This window comes from Phoca vitulina, unplaced genomic scaffold, assembly GCF_004348235.1.
Source record: "Phoca vitulina isolate PV1807 unplaced genomic scaffold, GSC_HSeal_1.0 scaffold61, whole genome shotgun sequence".
NCBI classification, from domain to species: Eukaryota; Metazoa; Chordata; class Mammalia; order Carnivora; family Phocidae; genus Phoca; species Phoca vitulina.
This window is the reverse complement of record NW_022589764.1, coordinates 8232011-8250821: the sequence shown is the minus strand read 5'-3', so window position 1 is coordinate 8250821 and position 18811 is coordinate 8232011. Positions and strand designations below refer to the sequence as shown.

The following is an 18811-nucleotide window of genomic DNA, read 5'->3' as shown; positions in this document are numbered from 1 at the left end:
AAAGACCAACCTCTTCCCAACCGAAGGGCCCTTCCATACGCTTGCTGTTCCCTCTGCCCAGGACACTTCTTCCTGTTCTTCACATGTCTGACTTCTTACCCTTCAATGCTCAGCTTAAATTCACCTCCTAAAGGTCCAGCACATCTCTAAGCAGGGTCCTGCTATGCTCTTCCTCCACGGCATTTATCAGAAGACAAAACTGTTCATTATGTATCAGCTCCATGAAGGCAGGAACTGTGTCAGTTTTATTCACTGCAGATTACTGAACTTCAAAATGGCAATAAAAACTATCCAGATTTTCCAAATTTGATAGAAACTACAAACCCAAAGATCAATGAACCCTAGGCACAGAAACATAACACTACACAAAGAAACATAATGAAGTTGCATAATTGGTGATAAAGGGAATATTCTAAAAGCAGCTAGAATTTTTTGAAGCCTAAAGGGAAAGACTACACATTTATCATTAAAAAACAATGCAAGCTAGAGGACAATGGACCAGTATTTCAAATTACTGAAAGGAAAAAACTATCAATATAGAATTTTTTCCTCAGAGAAAATATCTTTCAAAAGCAAAGATGAAATGAGGACTTAGACATAGAAAACCTAAATTATTCATTACTAGCAGGCCTCCATTTCAAGAAGTGTTAAATTCTTTAAGCAGGAGGACTACAGTACGTGGAAATCTGGATCTTTACAAAGGAATAACAAGCAGTAAGAATTTCTATCTAGGGGGAGACCTGGATGGCTCAGTCAGTTGAGCATCCGACTCTTGATTTTGGCTCAGGTCATGATCTCAGGGTCCTGGGATCAAGCCCTGCATCGGGCTCCGGGCTCAGCAGAGGATTGAGGATTCTCTCCCTCCCTCTCCCTCTTCCTCTACCTCTCCCACTGCCTGTGTTCTCTCTCTCTCTCAAACCAATCAATCTTTGGGAAAAAAAAAAAAAGAATTTGTATCTAGGGGAGGAAAAATAATTTCTATCTATGTGAGTAATTATAAAGATTCTTAAATCAACTGTAGAAAGCAAAAAAATGTAGAATTTAGAACATATAGAAAAATGATGTATGAACAGTACAAAGGCCAAGAGAGGAGATATTAAAACATGTTTTTTATACTATACATGTAATAGCATAACATCACTTGAAAGACAGGAAGCTTAAGATCTACACTGGAGCAACCACTTACAAGAATTATAGCTAACAAGTCAACAAAGGACTAGAATACAATCGTTAAAAAAAAAAAAAGGTAGAAAAAGGTGAGAAAAGGAGAACAAGAGAGCTGAGACAAACAGAAAACAAGTATCAAGATGGTAGCTTTAAAGCCAGTCATCAATAAGCACATCAAATGTAAATGGTCCAAAAACCTAATTAAATGGCAAGAGGTTGTCAAACTGAATTAAAAAGTCAGACCCAGCTATAATGCTGCCTACAAGAAACCCATTAAAGATGAAATAAGTTAAAAGTAAGAGAAAAAGATATGTCCTGTTAGCACTAATCAAAAGAAAGCTGGAGTGGCTATTTATTAGTATCAGTTGATTTCAGAGTGGAGAACACTACCAGAAATAAAGGAGGCTCATTTCACAATGATGAAGAGATCAACTCATCAGGAGGATGTGACGGGCCTTCAAGTTTATACATCTAATCACAGAGCTTCAAAATATACGAAGCAAACTGGATAGAACTGCAAGGAGAAATACACAAGTCCACAGTTCCAGTCCGAGATGTCCCATGACCCCAGAAGTATGATCCACTAAAGAACAGAGAAGTTGGGACTTGGCCAAAATAAAAATTCCTGCTCTTCAATGAAAAGACAAGCCACAGCCTGGGATGAAATATATTTGATACAGGGCTTGTACCGAGAATTTTTTGTTTAATCTCAGCACTCAGTAATGAAAACCAACCTGGGATGGGCAGCCGGGGAAGACCAGGGTGAGGCAAGGTGGCCCTGAGCCGAGAACACATGATGAGAGCTAACTCCTGGGGAGCTCAGAGAACGGCTCCCCGTCATCTCAGCCTCCTGGTGTTCACACCTGCAGAATTCCATCCCTTGCTGGGGGGGTGGGGGGGCGCGCACTGGAATCTGTGACTTGCTCCTAACAGAATAATACGGCCAAAGTGATGGAACGTCCCATCCGCGATCAGGTCATAAGAGCCCGACTCCCGTCTTGCTCACACTCTGGCTCTTCTCCCCAGCCTGCTCTAATGAATGAGCCACCAAGTGGCGCGCTGCACGGCGGAGAGGAGAGGCCCCCACGCCAGGGGCTGCGGAGGAGCCCCCGCCAATAGCCACTGGGGAACCGTGGCCCTCGGTCCCACAGCTTTCAAGGTATTCAATCTTGCCAACAATCACGCAAGAAATGCCTGGATCAGAGACTTTGATTAAGTTGCTAATGAAACTTCCCATTCTGGCGCAACTCACCTTACAGCGACGACTCCGGGAGTCCCACACCACCAGGTCGGGGAGGCCCCCTCGGCAGTGTCGGAAGTCCGTAGCCAGGCGCCGGCACACGCCGCTGAGGACGGGGCCGCCCAAGCAGGAAACGAGATCCTGAACCCCAAACACAGGGCTGGTTAGCCATGTCTTACGACAGAGATCCTACAATACTTGCACGGACCACGAGACGCAGAAAACTGTAATTCCACAGAAATGGGTTCCAAGGACACCAGGGGTCATTCTGCTGCTTGGGCCACAGGGCCACTGAGCCAGCGGCCAAAACGCCCACCGGCAAGCTCTGGGAAATCAGGTTTCCTTCGCTCAGACTCCTGTCGGGTCGGCAAAGCCCTGGGGAACAGCTGAGGAAGAGGGAATTTGGGGTGAATCCTCAGGAAAAGGACAGTGATGAAGGCCAGTAGTTGCAGGGACAGGAACAGCATCCTTCCTGCTGAGGGTCACAGGCCAGGCAAAGGGAAGCTGTCAACTAAGGGGAAGAAGGCATCCCTGGGCTTATTTTGTGCCCTGACCTGGTCCCACCGGTAACAGTGGCATCCGGACTAGGGGCCTATCATCTACATAAATGTATGCATCGCACCATCACATACAGAAATACGTGTGCATATACACACACGTGCACACACGTAGGTGTGGAGACACATATATACGTGCACGCGCACACACACGTACACACACGTGTACAGATCTTGCCAAAGCAGACCCAGCACTGGGAGGGGTTGCTCTCTGACCACCTCCCGCGCGGGGTTTCACCTGAGCTTGCTGAAGAGAAGCAAAGCGATCCCAGCTGACCAGGGAAGCCACTCTGCCCTGCTGGGCCTGCCACGCGGCTGCCACCCAGGCCCGCAGGCTCTCCGCGGGCGCGCTGTGAATCCGCCGCAGCCGGGCCTCCACGGCCGGCCGCCGGCTGCTGCAGAAGCCGTCCGTGCACAAGTCCAGCGGGAAGGCCTACGTCGCGGGAAACAAGCCTCGTTCGGTGCCTGGACAGAACCGGTTCTTCAGAAGAACATTCCATACCCATAAAATTTGGGAACTGGCCAACCTGATTAAATCGACACATTCTTCTTCTCAGAAGGTAAGTAAAAATTATCTCAGTAATCTAACATAAAAGCAACTCATTGCCCTGGTTTGTCCGCGTCGTAACTGGTGGGAAGAGCTCCCAGGTTACAGCGGTCGTGCCCTCAGCGAGCGCGGGCACCAACACACAGGGGCGCCGGGCCCCACAGGAGGCCGGTCAAGGTCAAAGCTGAAGAAACCTACGCTACAAGTTTCGAGTGGAATGAAGGTAAAGTAGGTTCAAGATGAAAATTTAACAGATTTACATTTTAAAATCTATGAATCCGGATGTAAAATGAAAGACTATTCTAACAGAGACTCAGCACCACCCCCAAGGCCGTCATCGGCAGGCTTCTGATGGCCGCAGACCCACACGCACACGGGTGGGAATGAGTCACAAAGTGCAGAAGCATCTGCTCGCCTAAAAAGCCCCCGCCGGGCACGGCGTAACCTGAGCACCTGGTAGGCGTTTCTGAAGACGTCTGGTATCCCGTCCATGAAGATGATATCCCACAGGAGGAGGCCACACAGCGTGCTGAAGGTGGACCCTTCCCCATGAATCCCTAAGACAAAGCCAAAGCACAGGAAAATCAAGTGTTTCTGTTTTTCAAAAACCCCCACCATAACCCACTGCTTACTCAATCTGAAGGAAATAGATTTTAGTTTCAAATGCAAAAGCTGTTTTCTTGCCATTCCTAGCTCATTTGTTTACATTACATTGCTTATATACAGAAGACTCGTTTAAAAGCAAAAATCTTAGTAATTATGGGAAAACTTAAATACACATTTCAGAGCCATAAAGTAGCAGTTCTCTAACTTTAGTGAGAAATGTAAGGAACGCGTTTAAAGATAAGTAAGTAAAAGCAGATTCCCTCCTCAGGCTCCAGGGATTCAGTTTGGTGGGTATGGGTGGGCCGAGACCCCCGCGGGTCCTCTGGTGTAGGGTCCCTTGGCCACACCCGCAGAAAGGCTTCCCAGAACAGATCTATCGGAGAAACACTAGTACCTTGGAGCCCGCGCCCTCTGACTGGCAGGTGCTGTCTCCATCCACCTCACTGGACCTTGCGTTCCACTGCTTTGTCCTGGATAAGCGTGCCCAGTGTTTCTGAGATTTGGGCTCTTCTAGAAACCTTCCACCTCCGAGACCACCTAGCTCAGACCCCGGCCTGACACCCCATACAACTGTACTGACTGGGCCACGAGCTCCAGCGACCACGCAGGTGTCCTAGCAGAGTTGAGACCAGGGGCTTGATCTCGGCTTAGCACGCAGACCTGTCTCCCAGGCAAGTGCTCTGCACTTCCACACACCTGACCGGGGATGGGGGCCATGTGGGCGCTTCTCTCTCCACATTATGGCCTTGGCCAAAGGAGGTGCTGACCCCTAAGACCCTGTCCCAATAGGCAGGCAGAAGGGCTCTTCTGGCCGGTTGGCCCTGTTCCAGTCTGTGCAAGGGCATGGTGCCGCACAGGCCCCGGAGGGCAGAGACCAGGCCGAGCCTGCACGTGTGTCCCGTACGAAAGTACACAGACCAGAGCCTGTCAGAAGCGGCACGGCCAGACCCCCTCCGTCCTGCCTCCCTGAGGCTGTGCCTTTCGTCCCCCTCTCAGTTCTAGCCCCTTGTCCTTGCAGTCTGTCTCAGAGATGCAAAAGGACAGAACGGGAACAACCGGAACTCACTCAGGCCTCTGGGCTGGAGCTGAGCCCTTTTCACCAGCAAGCTTTACACTGGGCTCCCGGGCTCCTGCCCAGCCAGGGGGTACTGCTGGGTCTCAATTTCCAGCCTGCTTCCTGCCCGGGAGGGCACACTGTCCACTGTCTAGGCAGGAACACTGGCAGTCAGAATTCCCGCGCTCCTAAGCGGTCTACACCATGCGTTTGTATCGGAAGTGAAATCATTTTTGGTGAGCTCCTTCTGAGTGACTCTGAAATAAACTTCTCTAAAGGGAGCTTGAGATTGCCCTTAGTCCCAAATCTCCTCTCAAAGAGACTGACAGCAAGGGTTCCACTCATTTTCACTGCATCCATTTTAATAAATGAAGAAAATATTTTATATAAAAATATTTTATACTCTGGAAATGGAATCGTCTGTCCAGTTTTCAGGCTCATGGTTAAACCGAAAGCATTCCACTGTGTTCGCCTCACAGCGTGCCCGCCACACGCCCTCATATCCGCGCCCTCCACCCTCGACTGCCCAGTTTACTGTCTCCCAGTTTACTTCTCTGGGGATAGCTGCTCATTCTATTCTTTTATTTCTAACCTTTCAGGTCTGTGCTATCTCTGTCTTCACTGGGGTTTGTACTTCTTCCCTTATAGCATCTCCCTTCCCTGTGAGTAATAAAGATACCACACAGGGGCGCCTGGGTGGCTCAGTCGTTAAGCGTCTGCCTTCGGCTCAGGTCATGATCCCAGGGTCCTGGGATCGAGCCCCACATCGGGCTCCCTGCTCAGCGGGAAGCCTGCTTCTCCCTCTCCCACTCCCCCTGCTTGTGTTCCCTCTCTCGCTGTGTCTCTGTCAAATAAATAAATAAAATCTTTAAAAAAAAAAAAAAAAAAAAAAAAAAGATACCACACAGATTAATCTTAGCCGTTCTCATACTCATCGTCGTTTCATGGTCCTCATTAATCTTCTGAACGCTGACATAATACTCAAGAGAAATAATGTCCTGATTTTCACGGATTTGAAGGTATCAGAATGTTTTTAATCCTCGTGACCCTTCGGCCTGGGCAGAGGGGAGTCCTGCCTGGATGGAGGATGGGCGTGGTGGGCCCCTCCGGAGTGAGCACGCGGGCCACTGTCCGGGGTCGGCTTCCGAGGTCCGAGGGCGGGGAGGGTGGAAGGAACGCCACAGCGGGCCAGTACACGGGGCTCACTGCACCTCTCCACTTTTGTACAAAGGCATGTTCAATAGCTTCCCTAATACATAGTTTTTAAAAAGGAAGAATGGCTAGAGTGGGCCTCTCCAGAACTGCCTTGCCCTCCCCCTTCCTCTGTAATTCCTCTCTCACAGCGTTTGATTTTACTTTTTCTAGTCGGTACTACATTTCGCTAAGGACAGACTGACAAGCTCATCAGAAGGCAAATTCCCAACGTCTCCTCTTTTCCTGGGCCTCAGATAAAGCATTCATTCTCTGCAATAAAAAACGCACAAAAAAGAAAACAAAAACAAAAACAAAGCACTGCTCTTTCTAGCAATTTCTCTGGTTCCTCTGGTGCTATGCCATCCCAGGACTTGGTCCTTCAATCCCCTTAAAGTTGTTAGCTGACTATAAGGCCCACTCGCTCTTTCCAGAACAGAGTGGCCCAGCTCCACGGCTCCTACCTCCTCTAACGGGCTTTGCTACCAGGCAGCCCTCCTGGGAGTCCTCTGCCCTCCCGAACTCCCAGGCCCAACATAAGCTCTCTGAGAGCAAAGCCAGTTCCACTTGCTTCTAACATCCCACCAGAAAGCGCTGCTCCTCCCAGGCCTTGGGTGGTAGATGCTGCTTCAATGGAAGAAGACAGCCTTTAGCAACTACCGTGAGTAAAACCCCTTCCCACACCCTCCCAGGTCAGCAGCATCGCCCACCGGGCCGGACGGAGAGACGGCAGCCACCCGCTGCTGCCGAACCATCCCCGGGGGCCCCGGAGAAACGCCGTGCGTTACCCTGGTCGAAGCCGCTGCGTCGGTAGTGGGCCAGCGCCACCTCCTCCACAGAGCACAGGACGGCGGCGGGGGCGGCGGGCCCCCCAGCCTCCAGCACAAACACGGCCTTGCCCGTCCCACGCTGCGGGCACAGCCGGCCCGTGATGGTCACCTGACAGCAGCAGGACAACATCCATCAGCCTCCCTCGAGCTGCAGTCCCTGCAAACCTGACTGCCACGTCACCTTCCGACGACCCCCCCCAAGCCACCTATTCTAAGCAGAGCGCGAGGCCACGTGACCCGTGCTCCATGCCTGCGAGGGTGTGGACCGGCCACTGCCCCGGCCCGGGTGTGTGTGGGGGCGGGGGGGGACACGGACCCCAAAGCTGCTCTCCAGGTGCCCTGACCAAGCAGGAGACACTGGCGAAGGCTGTGAGCTCCTGACCCAGGAGTTTTACAGGGAGTCACTCAACCCAGCGCACGAGCAGCCCAACCCCCCGGCCAGCCCAGCTTCTGACGTAGGAGGCGCTGGTGTGAAAACGGAGTCCTGTCCTACACGCGCACTAGAGTTTTCTAAGTCTACAAGAAAATGCACACAAAAAACTGTTCTTAGGCTGTTTCCATTCAGGAAGAAAACCAGCATATGCGCTGAAGTCCAAAGTGCCCAAAGGATATTGACTTACATGTTTAACATCATGCACAGTTATTTCTGGTAGCTGATGGAAGAGGTGCCTGTACTTCTGACAGCTCGGAGACTCTCTCAGGCGCAGAGCTCTCTGGTACAGTGAGAGACGGTGTCCTGTTCGGACTTCCGGATCTGCCAGCCCTTCTGTGATGCACTTGATAGCCTAGCGAAGAACACAGCCCCACATCAGCATCCTGAAAGACCTGAGGGCAGCAGCTGCTCACTGAATGTGACAGGAAACCCCTCTGTTAATTATCCAATGTCGCTAACTAGCAAATGGGCAAAGCAATACTTCCAGAGATAAAGAATACTCCTTAGATCTCATGCTGCTACATTTCTCCCTTTCTCTCTCCCTTTCTTTCTCTCTCTCTCTCTCTCTCTATTTTTAAGTAGGCTCCATACCCAACATGGGCCTTGAACTCCCCACATGAGATCAAGAGTTGCGTGCTCTACCGACGGAGCCAGCCAGGCTGCCCCGTCATCCTGCTACTTCTAATGCTCAGGTGCACTCAGGAACCACAGAGCTGGCCCAGAGTCCTCACTTACAGGGAGAAGAATCTTGGGTTTGGAGAAGTTAAATGCATTTCCTAAGGCTATTCAGAGTTGGACAAAAAAACCCAAAAGTACTGAAAATACCAGAGCATACCACTTCACGCCTAATAGGATGACTATAATCAGAAACAAGGAAAATAGTAAGTGCTGACAAGGATGTGGGAGAAACTGGAACCCACATGCACTGCTGGCAGGAATGAAAGAATGATTCAACACTGTGAAAGTCAACGTGCGGTTCCTCAAAAAGCTCAACACAGAATTACCGCATGACCCAGCAACGCCAAATCTGGGGACATTCCCAAAAGAACTGAAAGCAGCGTTTTGAACAGATATTTGTACACCACGTTCATAAGCAGCATTATTCATAATAGCCAAAAGTGGAAGCGAGCCAAGTGTCCATGTTGAGATGACTGGATAGATAAAACGTGGTCTATCCATACAATGGAATGTTATTCAGCCTTGAAGAGGAAGGAAATTCTGATACTTCCTACAACGTGGATGAACCTGGAGAACAAGCTGCTGAGTGAGATAAGCCAGAGACAGGAAAGACCAAATACAGGAAATATCTAGAACAGGCAAATTCAGGCTGTAGGGGGAGGGACCAAGGAGCAATGACTAGCTGGCTACAGAGTTTCTGTTTGGAGTGATGACAAAGTCTAGAAATAGACAGTGGTGATGTTGGCACAAACACTGTGATTATAACTAATGCCACCGAATTGTTATATATTAGTTACTACAATAAGAGAATAAAAAGTAAAAACAAACAAACAAACAAACAACACCCTGAAAATCAGTGAAAGATCCAGCCATCAAGAGCGGAATGGTCAAAGGAACCAGGAAGGGCGAAGGAGACCCGGCCCCGGCTGCTGAGCACCCTGCTGACAGATTCCTTCACCGGAGACTGATGTAAAGAAATGAACACAGGCACCTGGGTGGCTCAGTTGGTTAAGCAACTGCCTTCGGCTCAGGTCATGATCCCAGAGTCCTGGGATCGAGTCCCGCATCGGGCTCCCTGCTCAGTGGGGAGCCTGCTTCTCCCTCTGACCCTCCCCCCTCCCTCTCATGCTGTTTCTCTCTCTCTCTCTCTTTCTCTCAAATAAATAAATAAATAAAATCTTTAAAAAAAGAAAAAGAAATGAACGGGACAGTAACAAAATGATGAAGTCTATGAGTATGGCCAGGAAGATCTTTGAGAAAAGGCTAAAAGGAATGAGGATTTTCTGTCAATCTCAAAAATATCTCAACGGCTCGTCTACCGCTGTGCGCCTGAGTCAATGCTCCTATTAGTGGAACTGTGAACAAGGGGGAAATCCAAACCCTTTCGAACTTCTATTTCAATGAAAGGAAGAGGCAGCATAAACACAGGCTTTCTCTGCGTCCGGCTGTGGGCTACCAGACGCTGTCTCTCGCTATTTCAGCCTGAGTACACACCGAGAGGCAAGGAAGCACCACACCCACCTCCATGAAAACAGACAGCTTTCACCAGCTTGAAGCACTTTAGGTAACAAGGCACTTTTTCAATTTAAGGTAATAAAAATAGTCTGTCATATTTCCACACCCATGGTCAACTTTTCCACCTCCAAATCACCCTGATTCACTTCATGTTGCCGCTGGAAAAAAACAAAAGCTTCCAGAGCCCCAGTCCCCTGAGTTCAAGGCAAACACAAGGCTGGCAGGGAGGAACCCCAGGCAGCCACACAAAGAGCCACTGTCACCTCTGGGCTCAGCACAAGCGGCCTTCGGAGGCCCCGCCCTGCTCAGCCCTGGTGGCAACTAGGATCCTAGACTCCCAAGATCCCTGCCACGGAGAACACCAGTGCCTGGAGGAGAAGGTGGCCTGCTCAGCATTGGCCAGACAACACACTTCCCAGTGGAAGGAAACATCTTTCATCAGACTTTCTACCTGGAGGCCCCATGCAACAAATGAGTAAAATCACCATTTCCAAAACAAAAAGCACCTTCCTTGAAAGCACGTGCTGAGGACAGGGACCTCTAACTCTCCTGCTCCTGTAATTCCTAAACCCCAACACAGAGCTCACTACCAACCCATCTCCCAAATCAGTGAAAAGTCTCCTGCCCTCGTTGTAATGCTTCTGTTAGCATTTGGGGGGTTGGAAGAACACAGACAAAAGAATGTTAAAAAAAAAAAAATTCTCATTATACTTAGGTTTCTAAGGTATTAATAGTTGGCTATGTATTTTCACTTATGCAGAAGTTAAAGGCTCAGGTCTATCTAGTTACTGAATACCGGTTCAAGGCGTTTCAAGTGCTGGTGTAAGTTGAGTGCCAGTCTATCCCACCACCGGCCTCTGCTGTCAGGACAATACACTCTCTGGGACAAGAGGCTTTCAAGCTCCTTGACTGCTTCCTGTTCCAACAACAACAACAACAAAGAAAGTACATTACACTCATACACTCCAAAAAAAGGAACTGCATTTAGTAACCAATAAGGTTGGCAAAGTACATTTAAAAAGCCCATCTGCCATTCTATAAGGAGGCCAAGGACCCCTTTGGGGTCCATCCCTCTGGAGCAGGCCCGAGCCCCTGAGGCAACCCTACTTTTCTCCTGCCAACTGGTGAGTGAGCGTACGGAGCTCTGTGAACACCGCATGATCCTCTCTGCACAGCCAGTCAACGGGTGCAGGGCTGCACACAATCAAGTTCTAGGCAGCCAAGCACTGGTCCGGGGCTGCAAGCCCACGTGCTTCTGGGAACACAGCAGGTCACAGGGCCGATGGTGTGAGGAATGGGGTGGGCAGACAGTAATGAGCGGTGTCTTCGTCCAAACACCCCACCTTAACAGGAAGACTTTCTGGTCTAGATTTATACACAAACTGTTCAGTTTTTGTGGTTCATGGATCTCTTTCAACATCTAGTGATTCCCCTCAGAAAGGGCAGCAAAACCCCCGTATACTTGCAACTGTGGGGTTCACAGACTCCCCAAAGCAATCCCATGGATCCTCTTGGGTTTCGTGGGCCCACGTCAAGAAGCCAAGTTCTGTGTATCCTCTTTGTAAAATGGCATTTTTCCATATAGAAATGTTAACATAATAAAAGTTAACTCTAGCAACCACACAATGTTTTGTATAGGGAGGGATGGGACCAAATCTCTGATTTGTGATTTTAAATTATTTCCAGGCAGACCATGCCAGTTGTCGGGCAAACACAAGCAGATGTAAGGTTTCCACCTCAGAGATTTCTGGAGACCTCCCAAGTCACATGTGGAGTCCTGACAGAGACTCAGGCTCAGGCTGCAGAGACTTAGTCTGGGGCTCCCTGCATGGCTCCGTCCAGGACCCCCAGGCCCTGCTGGTGCATGCACAGCAACTCACGAGCAGATGAGACGGCTGGTCCTCTTCGGCCGTCTCCCCACTAACCCTGGAGAGAGCAGACTGCCCACATCAAGCCTGCTTTCGTGACATTACTGTATGCTGACCAAATACGTGGAAAATGCTGATGGGCAGGCTCTCCTGCACAGCTTACCGATGACCTATCAGTAAGCCAGGGGTCGGGGCTTGTGCTCTAACCTCATACATGTGAAGTCGCTGCAATATTTCAACAGTCCGAGACAAAATCCGTGTATAAATCCACCCAACAGTAAAACAGCGCAGAAAGAGTGGTAAATTCTCATGGTATCTAAAATGAAGACGGACACCAGCAGCTTAGCAATCTGATTTATTCGTGGCAAGACAATTATAAAAAGTGACAAAGCAGATTGAATTCGTAGCTTTTAAAAAGATATATTCCAAATACTGTCAGTTGTACACAATTTTCTACACCACAAACCTGCATTCTTCTAGCCAGCCACCATTTCCTAGCGCACTCGCTGGGGTAAAGTAAGAACAACCAGAAATCTTCTAAGCTGGAGGTCAGCAAACCAAGGCCAAATCCTGGGCCCGCCAGCTGATTTTGTATGTCCTGCAGACTAAGCATGGTTTTCACATTTTGCAATGGTTAAATAAATGAAAAGGAGAATAACAGTCTGTGGCATGTGAAAATTATATGAAACTCAAATTTCAGTCCATAAATAGTGTTGGCATACTGCCCCTCTGGCTCGTTCACATTCCTCCGGGGGCTGCTTCTGCCCAGGGGCAGCTGAGGCCAGCAGCTGCCACAGAAGCCGACGGACGGACCAGCTGACCTTCTACGAAAGTCGTCTACCAACCTCGGGTCTACAGTCATCTAACCTCCTGGCTATGACTTCTTTTCTTTCTTTGATGAAGAAAATCACCTCTTAACTTGTTTTAACCATTTGTCTTGCTGTTTGGTGTGAGAAATGTTAATAAATTTACCTAACCTGTCATAAGAAAATCTTCCAGTGTACACGGATATCACAGGAGTAGCGACTCTACATTGGTTATCTCGTTTCTAGAAGGGCTTTTAAGTGAATGGCTCAATTTTCTGTGTGAATTACTGAATACTTCTAAAGGAAATATGGGCAAAATATGCAGTTATTTTTTTTTTTCCCTAACTTTAAAGGTCCTTTTCCCGGCAATGATTTTTAAGTCATTATCATTTCTGTATGAACTTTAAATCCGAAAGGTTTTTTTGAAAGAACTATTTAATAACACAAATTTTTCTCATCCCTATGTGAAAACAAAGGAATAAAATTTCTTAATACAGAATATATTTAACATTGATCAAGCAAAAAAATAACCATGTGCTGTGTACTTGAACTTTTAAAGAAAATGTTAATTTAGTTTTCTTTTTCAGATTAACACCTACTTGAATTTCCATTGGAAGAACACATCTAGCATGGCTCTCACCACCTCTGTCCTGCTGCTGGGTTTCCCCCACATTTAAATTCAGCTGATCAGTACTCAGAGAAGACAACGTACCAAAAGACGGTGAGTTAAGGGGGTGGGGGGGCTGCACAAAAAGGGTGAAGGGAATTAAAAGGTATGGACTTTCAGTTATAAAATAAGTAAGCCATGGGGATGTAATGTACAGCATGAGGACCATAGTTAATAATACTGTATTGTATAACTGAAATTTGCTGAGAGTAGAAAAAGAATTTGTAACTATGGTGATGGATGTTAACTAGACTTACTGTGATGATCATTTTGCAAGACAGAAATATCAAATCATCATGTTGTATACCTGAAACTAATATAATGTTATATGTCAATTATATCTCAATTTAAAAAAAAAAAAAGGCAAGCGAAAAGCCATTTGTCTGCTCCCATGCCTGTTGCACAGCGATCTGAGTTATAGAAAATTCACTTCAGACTTGCAGACATTTCCTTCTATGTCATACAACACTGACTATGCAAAGCAAGTGGGGAATTCAACTGCAGAGCTGATTTGACCACAGCACAAAAGGACTAAGTTCTTCATGAAGAGATTTACCTCAAGTGGTCGAAACAACTTGGTAGGTAAGTAAATTTTGACAGGTACCTGGAAAAGATCTCACCTCAAGGAAGGGTGGCTTTTCAGTTTGTTCCAATCACTTTTTGCGCACTGAGAGAGCTCGTGAGCTTCTTTCCAGTTCCCATTGGCCATCGCGGTAGAAATGTCACTCAGCATGTGTGCGGCGGCTGCGTATCTGGGGGAAAAACCCCACAGCATCTAAGTTTCAAATGTGAATGAACATTCACGTAACAAATACCACATCCTATCCTCGAGATCTACTTCTGAAGGGTGAAAGTAAAAACACAGTACTACTGCCCTGAAGTAGCCTGAAACACTGAATACAGGCCAGCCAGCTAGAAAGATAAAAACCTTCACACCGTATTATTACATAACATATTCCATTATATAAATGTAGTATTGACCAGCTCATCAGTTCTGATTCTTGGTACTCATTCGTTCATTCAACAATCTGGCAGCAACCCCAGAAACACAGAACTGACGGCGACATCACATTAGGGCGTAGATCTGGTAACAATCATTTGGTCAGAGAGAGCCCGGCAAATGCTGCCCAAAGAGACACTCTTTGGGAGACAGCAATGCTGAAAGGTTATGAAACCACTTAGCTGAACAAAGACAACTTCTCATTGCATCTTTAGGTACCAAAAACAAAGACATTTGCCCAAGTGACACTTTGAGTGCCTGGTCATTGTATTTTGGGCTCACACCTAAAAGAAAAGCACGAAATATCATTATGGGCAAGTGTGCTCAAAAAAGAATAAAAGAAATTGCCTCTAAATGTAAAAATTTGCTCACTAACTCTTAGATCTAATTATCTTATAAAATGCTACTGGATAATTCTAAGGTTGATAAGAAAATGCAACAGGCAGAATTGTCCGGAGGCTGGCCCAGGCCCGCAGGAGCTCCTCCATGGTCAGGAGCGGCCCCCACGCTCCCAGCCCTGTGGCCCCGACCAAGCCCCACCTTCGAGGGGCCACTGAGACCAACCCCATCGTGCCTCATCTCCCGGTCCACCTCCAGCACCACTGGAAAGGGTTACCAGCTCTCGTCTCCTCCGCACCTCCCCGGTGCTGCTGGGAACTGCCACTTCAGCAGCCCCCCCAGTCTCCTGCCTCCTCTAAACCCCGGCTGAGAACACGGCTTCCCCCTCCCTGCCGCACCCCCAGTGCTCTCACGTGGGGGATGGCTCTTCTCACAGCCCTCCTACCCGGGGACGGTGGAGACGCCCCTTCCTCCCAGCTGCTTCCAAATCTCACTCTCCCCTTCCTGAAAGCCCCCATTCCTTGGAAGCCGGTGCTCCCTCCTTGCGGGCAGCACCCGCCTCCTGTCTTCTGTCTTGCTCTGCCTCGTGTCTCCAGCCACAAGGGCCTGAGACGTCAACGTCTGAGGATGAAGAGCACGCTCCGCTTCGAGACCTCCTGGCCCATAACCCTTTCTCCACCTCCCTTCTGCTACCCACATGCCCGCGGCCGCTCGGACCCGCTGTCTCCGAGGCACTGCATCACCCTCAAAATCCTCCCTTTGGGCATTTCATTCACTGACCTCCGCCTCCGATCCTTCCGGCTCACTTACGGCCACACTTCTCCAACTCCACCGAGAGCCACCAGCACCCCCTTCTCCAGCCATCGCGCCTCCTGTCCTGCAGGCCTCCGTGCCCTCCCCGGACGTGAATTCGCACTGGACGTCAGGCCCGCGCTCGTCACGGCGTCCATGCCGACCACTTCCTCTGAGCCCGCACCCGGCTCCCTGAACCGCGCGGACGAAAGCAACAGGGCCAGGCCGGTGGGCTTCCAGGCCTCAGGCCAGCCCTGCTCCCCTGGGGAGCCTGCCCAGCTGCCCACCCTGCGGGACCACTGAACCGTCCTTTGCTGGCCCGGCCGCACCCCCCCCCCCCCCCGGGGCAAGCTTCCCCAGCAGACCTCGCCCGCAGGGACAGAGGCCACACAAGGGGCCCTCTCGGCTTCCCATCACGGCAGCCTCCCACCAGTGCTCCGGACCCCAGGCCCTCCGGTCTCGCCGCGGCTCGCCCTCCTCTGGCTGTCCCCTCTTCCCTCCGGTCAGGCCCTCCTTTCCCGCTGGCTGTCAGGGCAGAGCGCACATGCACCGCGCCGCCGCCCCCTCAGACAGCAGAACAACACTGCTTGCCTCACGCTCCCCTGCGGCAGCAGCTGATTCAGGGCCAACCCCTGACTCCCCCTCCTCCCAGAACAGCTACTATCCTCACCGTCCCCCTCCACCAGTTTCCCTGAAGCACCTCTCACCAAATCCAACGGTCTACTTCCGGCCGCACATCTACTCAGCCTCCGAGCGATGGTGGACCAGCGACCACCCCTCCCTGAGCCACTCTCCTATGGCTTCCATGTCGCACGCGCTCCTGGCCACCCCACACCCAACTTTCTGGGCTGTCCCTGCTCTCTCCCTGACCTCTGAACGCTGGCTGCCACAGCTCAGGCCGCCTCCTCCCCCTCAGGGGTCTCTCCAGTTCCAGGGCTTCCAACACCGTCCATCTGCCGGTGACTCTCTCCAGGCTGGAGCTCCTCCCTGAGCTCCTGCCAGCAGGTCCGGTGCCAGACCTGAACAGCTAGGGGGCATCCCAAACGGCGATCCCCGCCCAGTGCCCGTGCCCCTCCCGCCATCCCTCTCCTGATCCCCCGGCTCAGGGATGGTACCACCAGCCCAGTCAGAACACCAGAGCCACCCACGACTCACGCCTGTCCTCCCACTGTATCTAGTCAGAATCATAATCAAGGCTTGTCACTCCTTCCAAAATAGCTCGTACATATTCACCTCGCCGCTGCCACCAGCCGGTCAAGACCTTTGCCTGGGCCACCAAGGTTAGGTCAGCCTTCTTGTGGCTTCCCTTGCTTCCTTTCACCCCCTATTCCATGGGATGCTTTTGGAAAATGTGAAACAGATCACTGGCCTGCCTAAACCTCTTCATCGGCTGCCCATTGCTCAGAGAACACCGAGTCCACTTATGGGGCTTCTGAGGCTGAGCATCCCCGGCCCTGCATTCCTGTCTAACTACTCCCTCTGGGGCTGTGGCCACACGGGTCTTCCGAGTTTCTCCACCTCAGCAAGCTCGCTCCTGCCTCAGGGCCCAGAGGCAGACACCCTACATGGCTAGCTCCCCCTCAATCCTGAGTCTCAATCCAAACGTCACCTCTCCAGGGACACTCTCTACAAAGTGGAACTTGCCCAGCCTGCGCCTCAGTCATACATGCTACAATTCTTCTGTCTTATTTTCTATCTCCCCCAGAAAACATAAACCCATGGTGGCAAAGACCCTCTCTGTTCTTGCTGCAACCCACCACCTAGGCACATAATAGGTTCCCAGCACTCAAATCAGGTATATTGAATAAATGAGGAAAAAGAAAAGACAGGATAAATTATTTCAAGTACCATTGTGGCCAGTAAGAGTTCTCAGACCAGGTATCGTATTACCAGGTATCATATAATTACCATTCTTGAAGTCAGTTAAATCCAATTTCATTTACATGTTAAGGCCCTTTGGGTAACAAAAGGAGTTTTAGTTATTATTTACAGGATACCTACTTTCTCAAAGGAATCTGGCATGGTTTATTTTTTTCTCCTAGCTCCCCACTTTTGAACTTGTCAACCATGGTTTTGTCATTCACAGAACTAAAAAGTAATCTCCCTTAGATATGCCAGTAATCAGGACAATTATAATGCTAACTAAGACATACTAAGCCATCCCCAGGGGCCAGGCTCTAAGCACTTTACATGTATTAACACAGATCTGGAGGAATATACTATTATTCTCCCCGTTCGCAGATGAGAAAACTGAGGCCCAGGGTGGTTTCACAGTTCATTAGTACAGAGAGATTGGAACTTGGCTTCAGGGTACACAGTCTCATGAAGGAGAACAGCATAAAGTCACTAAAAATGAAAAGGTAAAAAGATATGAGACAACTCAAAACAGAGTAAGGACATATTCTTATTATTAGAATGTATTCCAATCAGGCACAAATAAGACCGCGAGCTTCCTGAGAGCTAAGCAAACTGGGCTGGAGTCCATTTATATGAACGCTGCTTTGATTCAATAATTTCAATGTTATTTTTTAAAGCACACATTAGACAAACATAAACGACTCTCCTAAAATCAAATATCAGAATCAATTTCAGTTACATTTGAGTCATAAACTTTAAGTCAAGAATCAAAAGTGCCATTTTAGGAATCTGAATTAATCTTTCTTATAAATGATGGGTTTTTAAAAGAAATCCAAGTATTTTTTTCCTCTAAGACCAAACCATTCTTTACCAAAACCTACTTTTGCCAGTCAAACCAAACATTAACTGAGTCCATATACCAAAACAGACTGGTGACAATCTCTAATCAAGCATGTGCATGATTCGAGTATACACACACAAATTAGTATTAGCTTTATCTGAAGCGCTATTGTTAGGAAAACATTCATCTTCAGCCTTGTTCGTGCCAACAACATATTCACAAGGCAGGTTTGTTCAAATGTCTGTATTTACAAAATGTTTCCTGCTAAAGCTATTTGGGAATATGAGCCAGGGAAAATTTTTATAGTTCTAACTCAAAACTCATTGGTTTTGGCAACCTTAATCTAAGCACATTTCTACATTCTCCTTATAGTCTCAAAAACGTATACAAGTAAGGCAGAAAGACAACAAAAAACTTCAAAAACTGCTTTGGCTATGGACTTAGGTTTCTACTGTAACTGGCAAGTAATAATAATGAAACCTTTTACGTACATGTAAAGTGACACAGTTATTATTACGAGCTAATATGATCTTACCTGATGAGATCGTCTCTGTCTTGGAAGATCTGGGTTTTCCGATTGATGGTGTATCTAGGAAACTCCATCCGGCCAAGACTGACCAACAGCACAGGAAAAAGCTGCCCCTGACCACCACAGGCGGCTTCCTCATCTTCCAGCGAGTCCGTCAATGTAAACAGTAGCAAGACCCGGGAGAAAACAGCTCGAGGACCTTTACAGACTCGCAGTGACTGTCCCGCCAAGCCTTTAGCTCTGAAAAATATACAGTAGAGAAATAACTTTCTGGTTTTTTTAAGAAGCATTTGG

The 18811-nt window shown here is 48.8% G+C and overlaps 1 protein-coding gene across 6 annotated transcripts in view; it reads right to left on the bottom strand.

Annotated features, from left to right (window-relative positions):
- FAN1 (FANCD2 and FANCI associated nuclease 1) overlaps positions 1–18811 on the bottom strand; it is a 31492-nt gene that overhangs the window by 614 nt on the left and 12067 nt on the right. For 5 of the 6 annotated variants that reach the window (XM_032391229.1, XM_032391226.1, XM_032391227.1 and 2 more), the window contains exons 5-13: positions 18524–18757; positions 13780–13911; positions 11894–12002; positions 10615–10734; positions 7813–7977; positions 7151–7301; positions 3965–4068; positions 3203–3397; positions 2420–2548 (exon numbers count right to left, since the gene is read on the bottom strand). In XM_032391229.1, the coding sequence (XP_032247120.1) occupies positions 2420–2548; positions 3203–3397; positions 3965–4068; positions 7151–7301; positions 7813–7977; positions 10615–10734; positions 11894–12002; positions 13780–13911; positions 18524–18757 (1339 nt within the window). Of the gene's footprint in view, positions 1–2419; positions 2549–2593; positions 2794–3202; positions 3398–3964; positions 4069–7150; positions 7302–7812; positions 7978–10614; positions 10735–11893; positions 12003–13779; positions 13912–18523; positions 18758–18811 lie in introns of those variants that run through there. The other variant, XM_032391232.1, reaches the window with a different exon arrangement.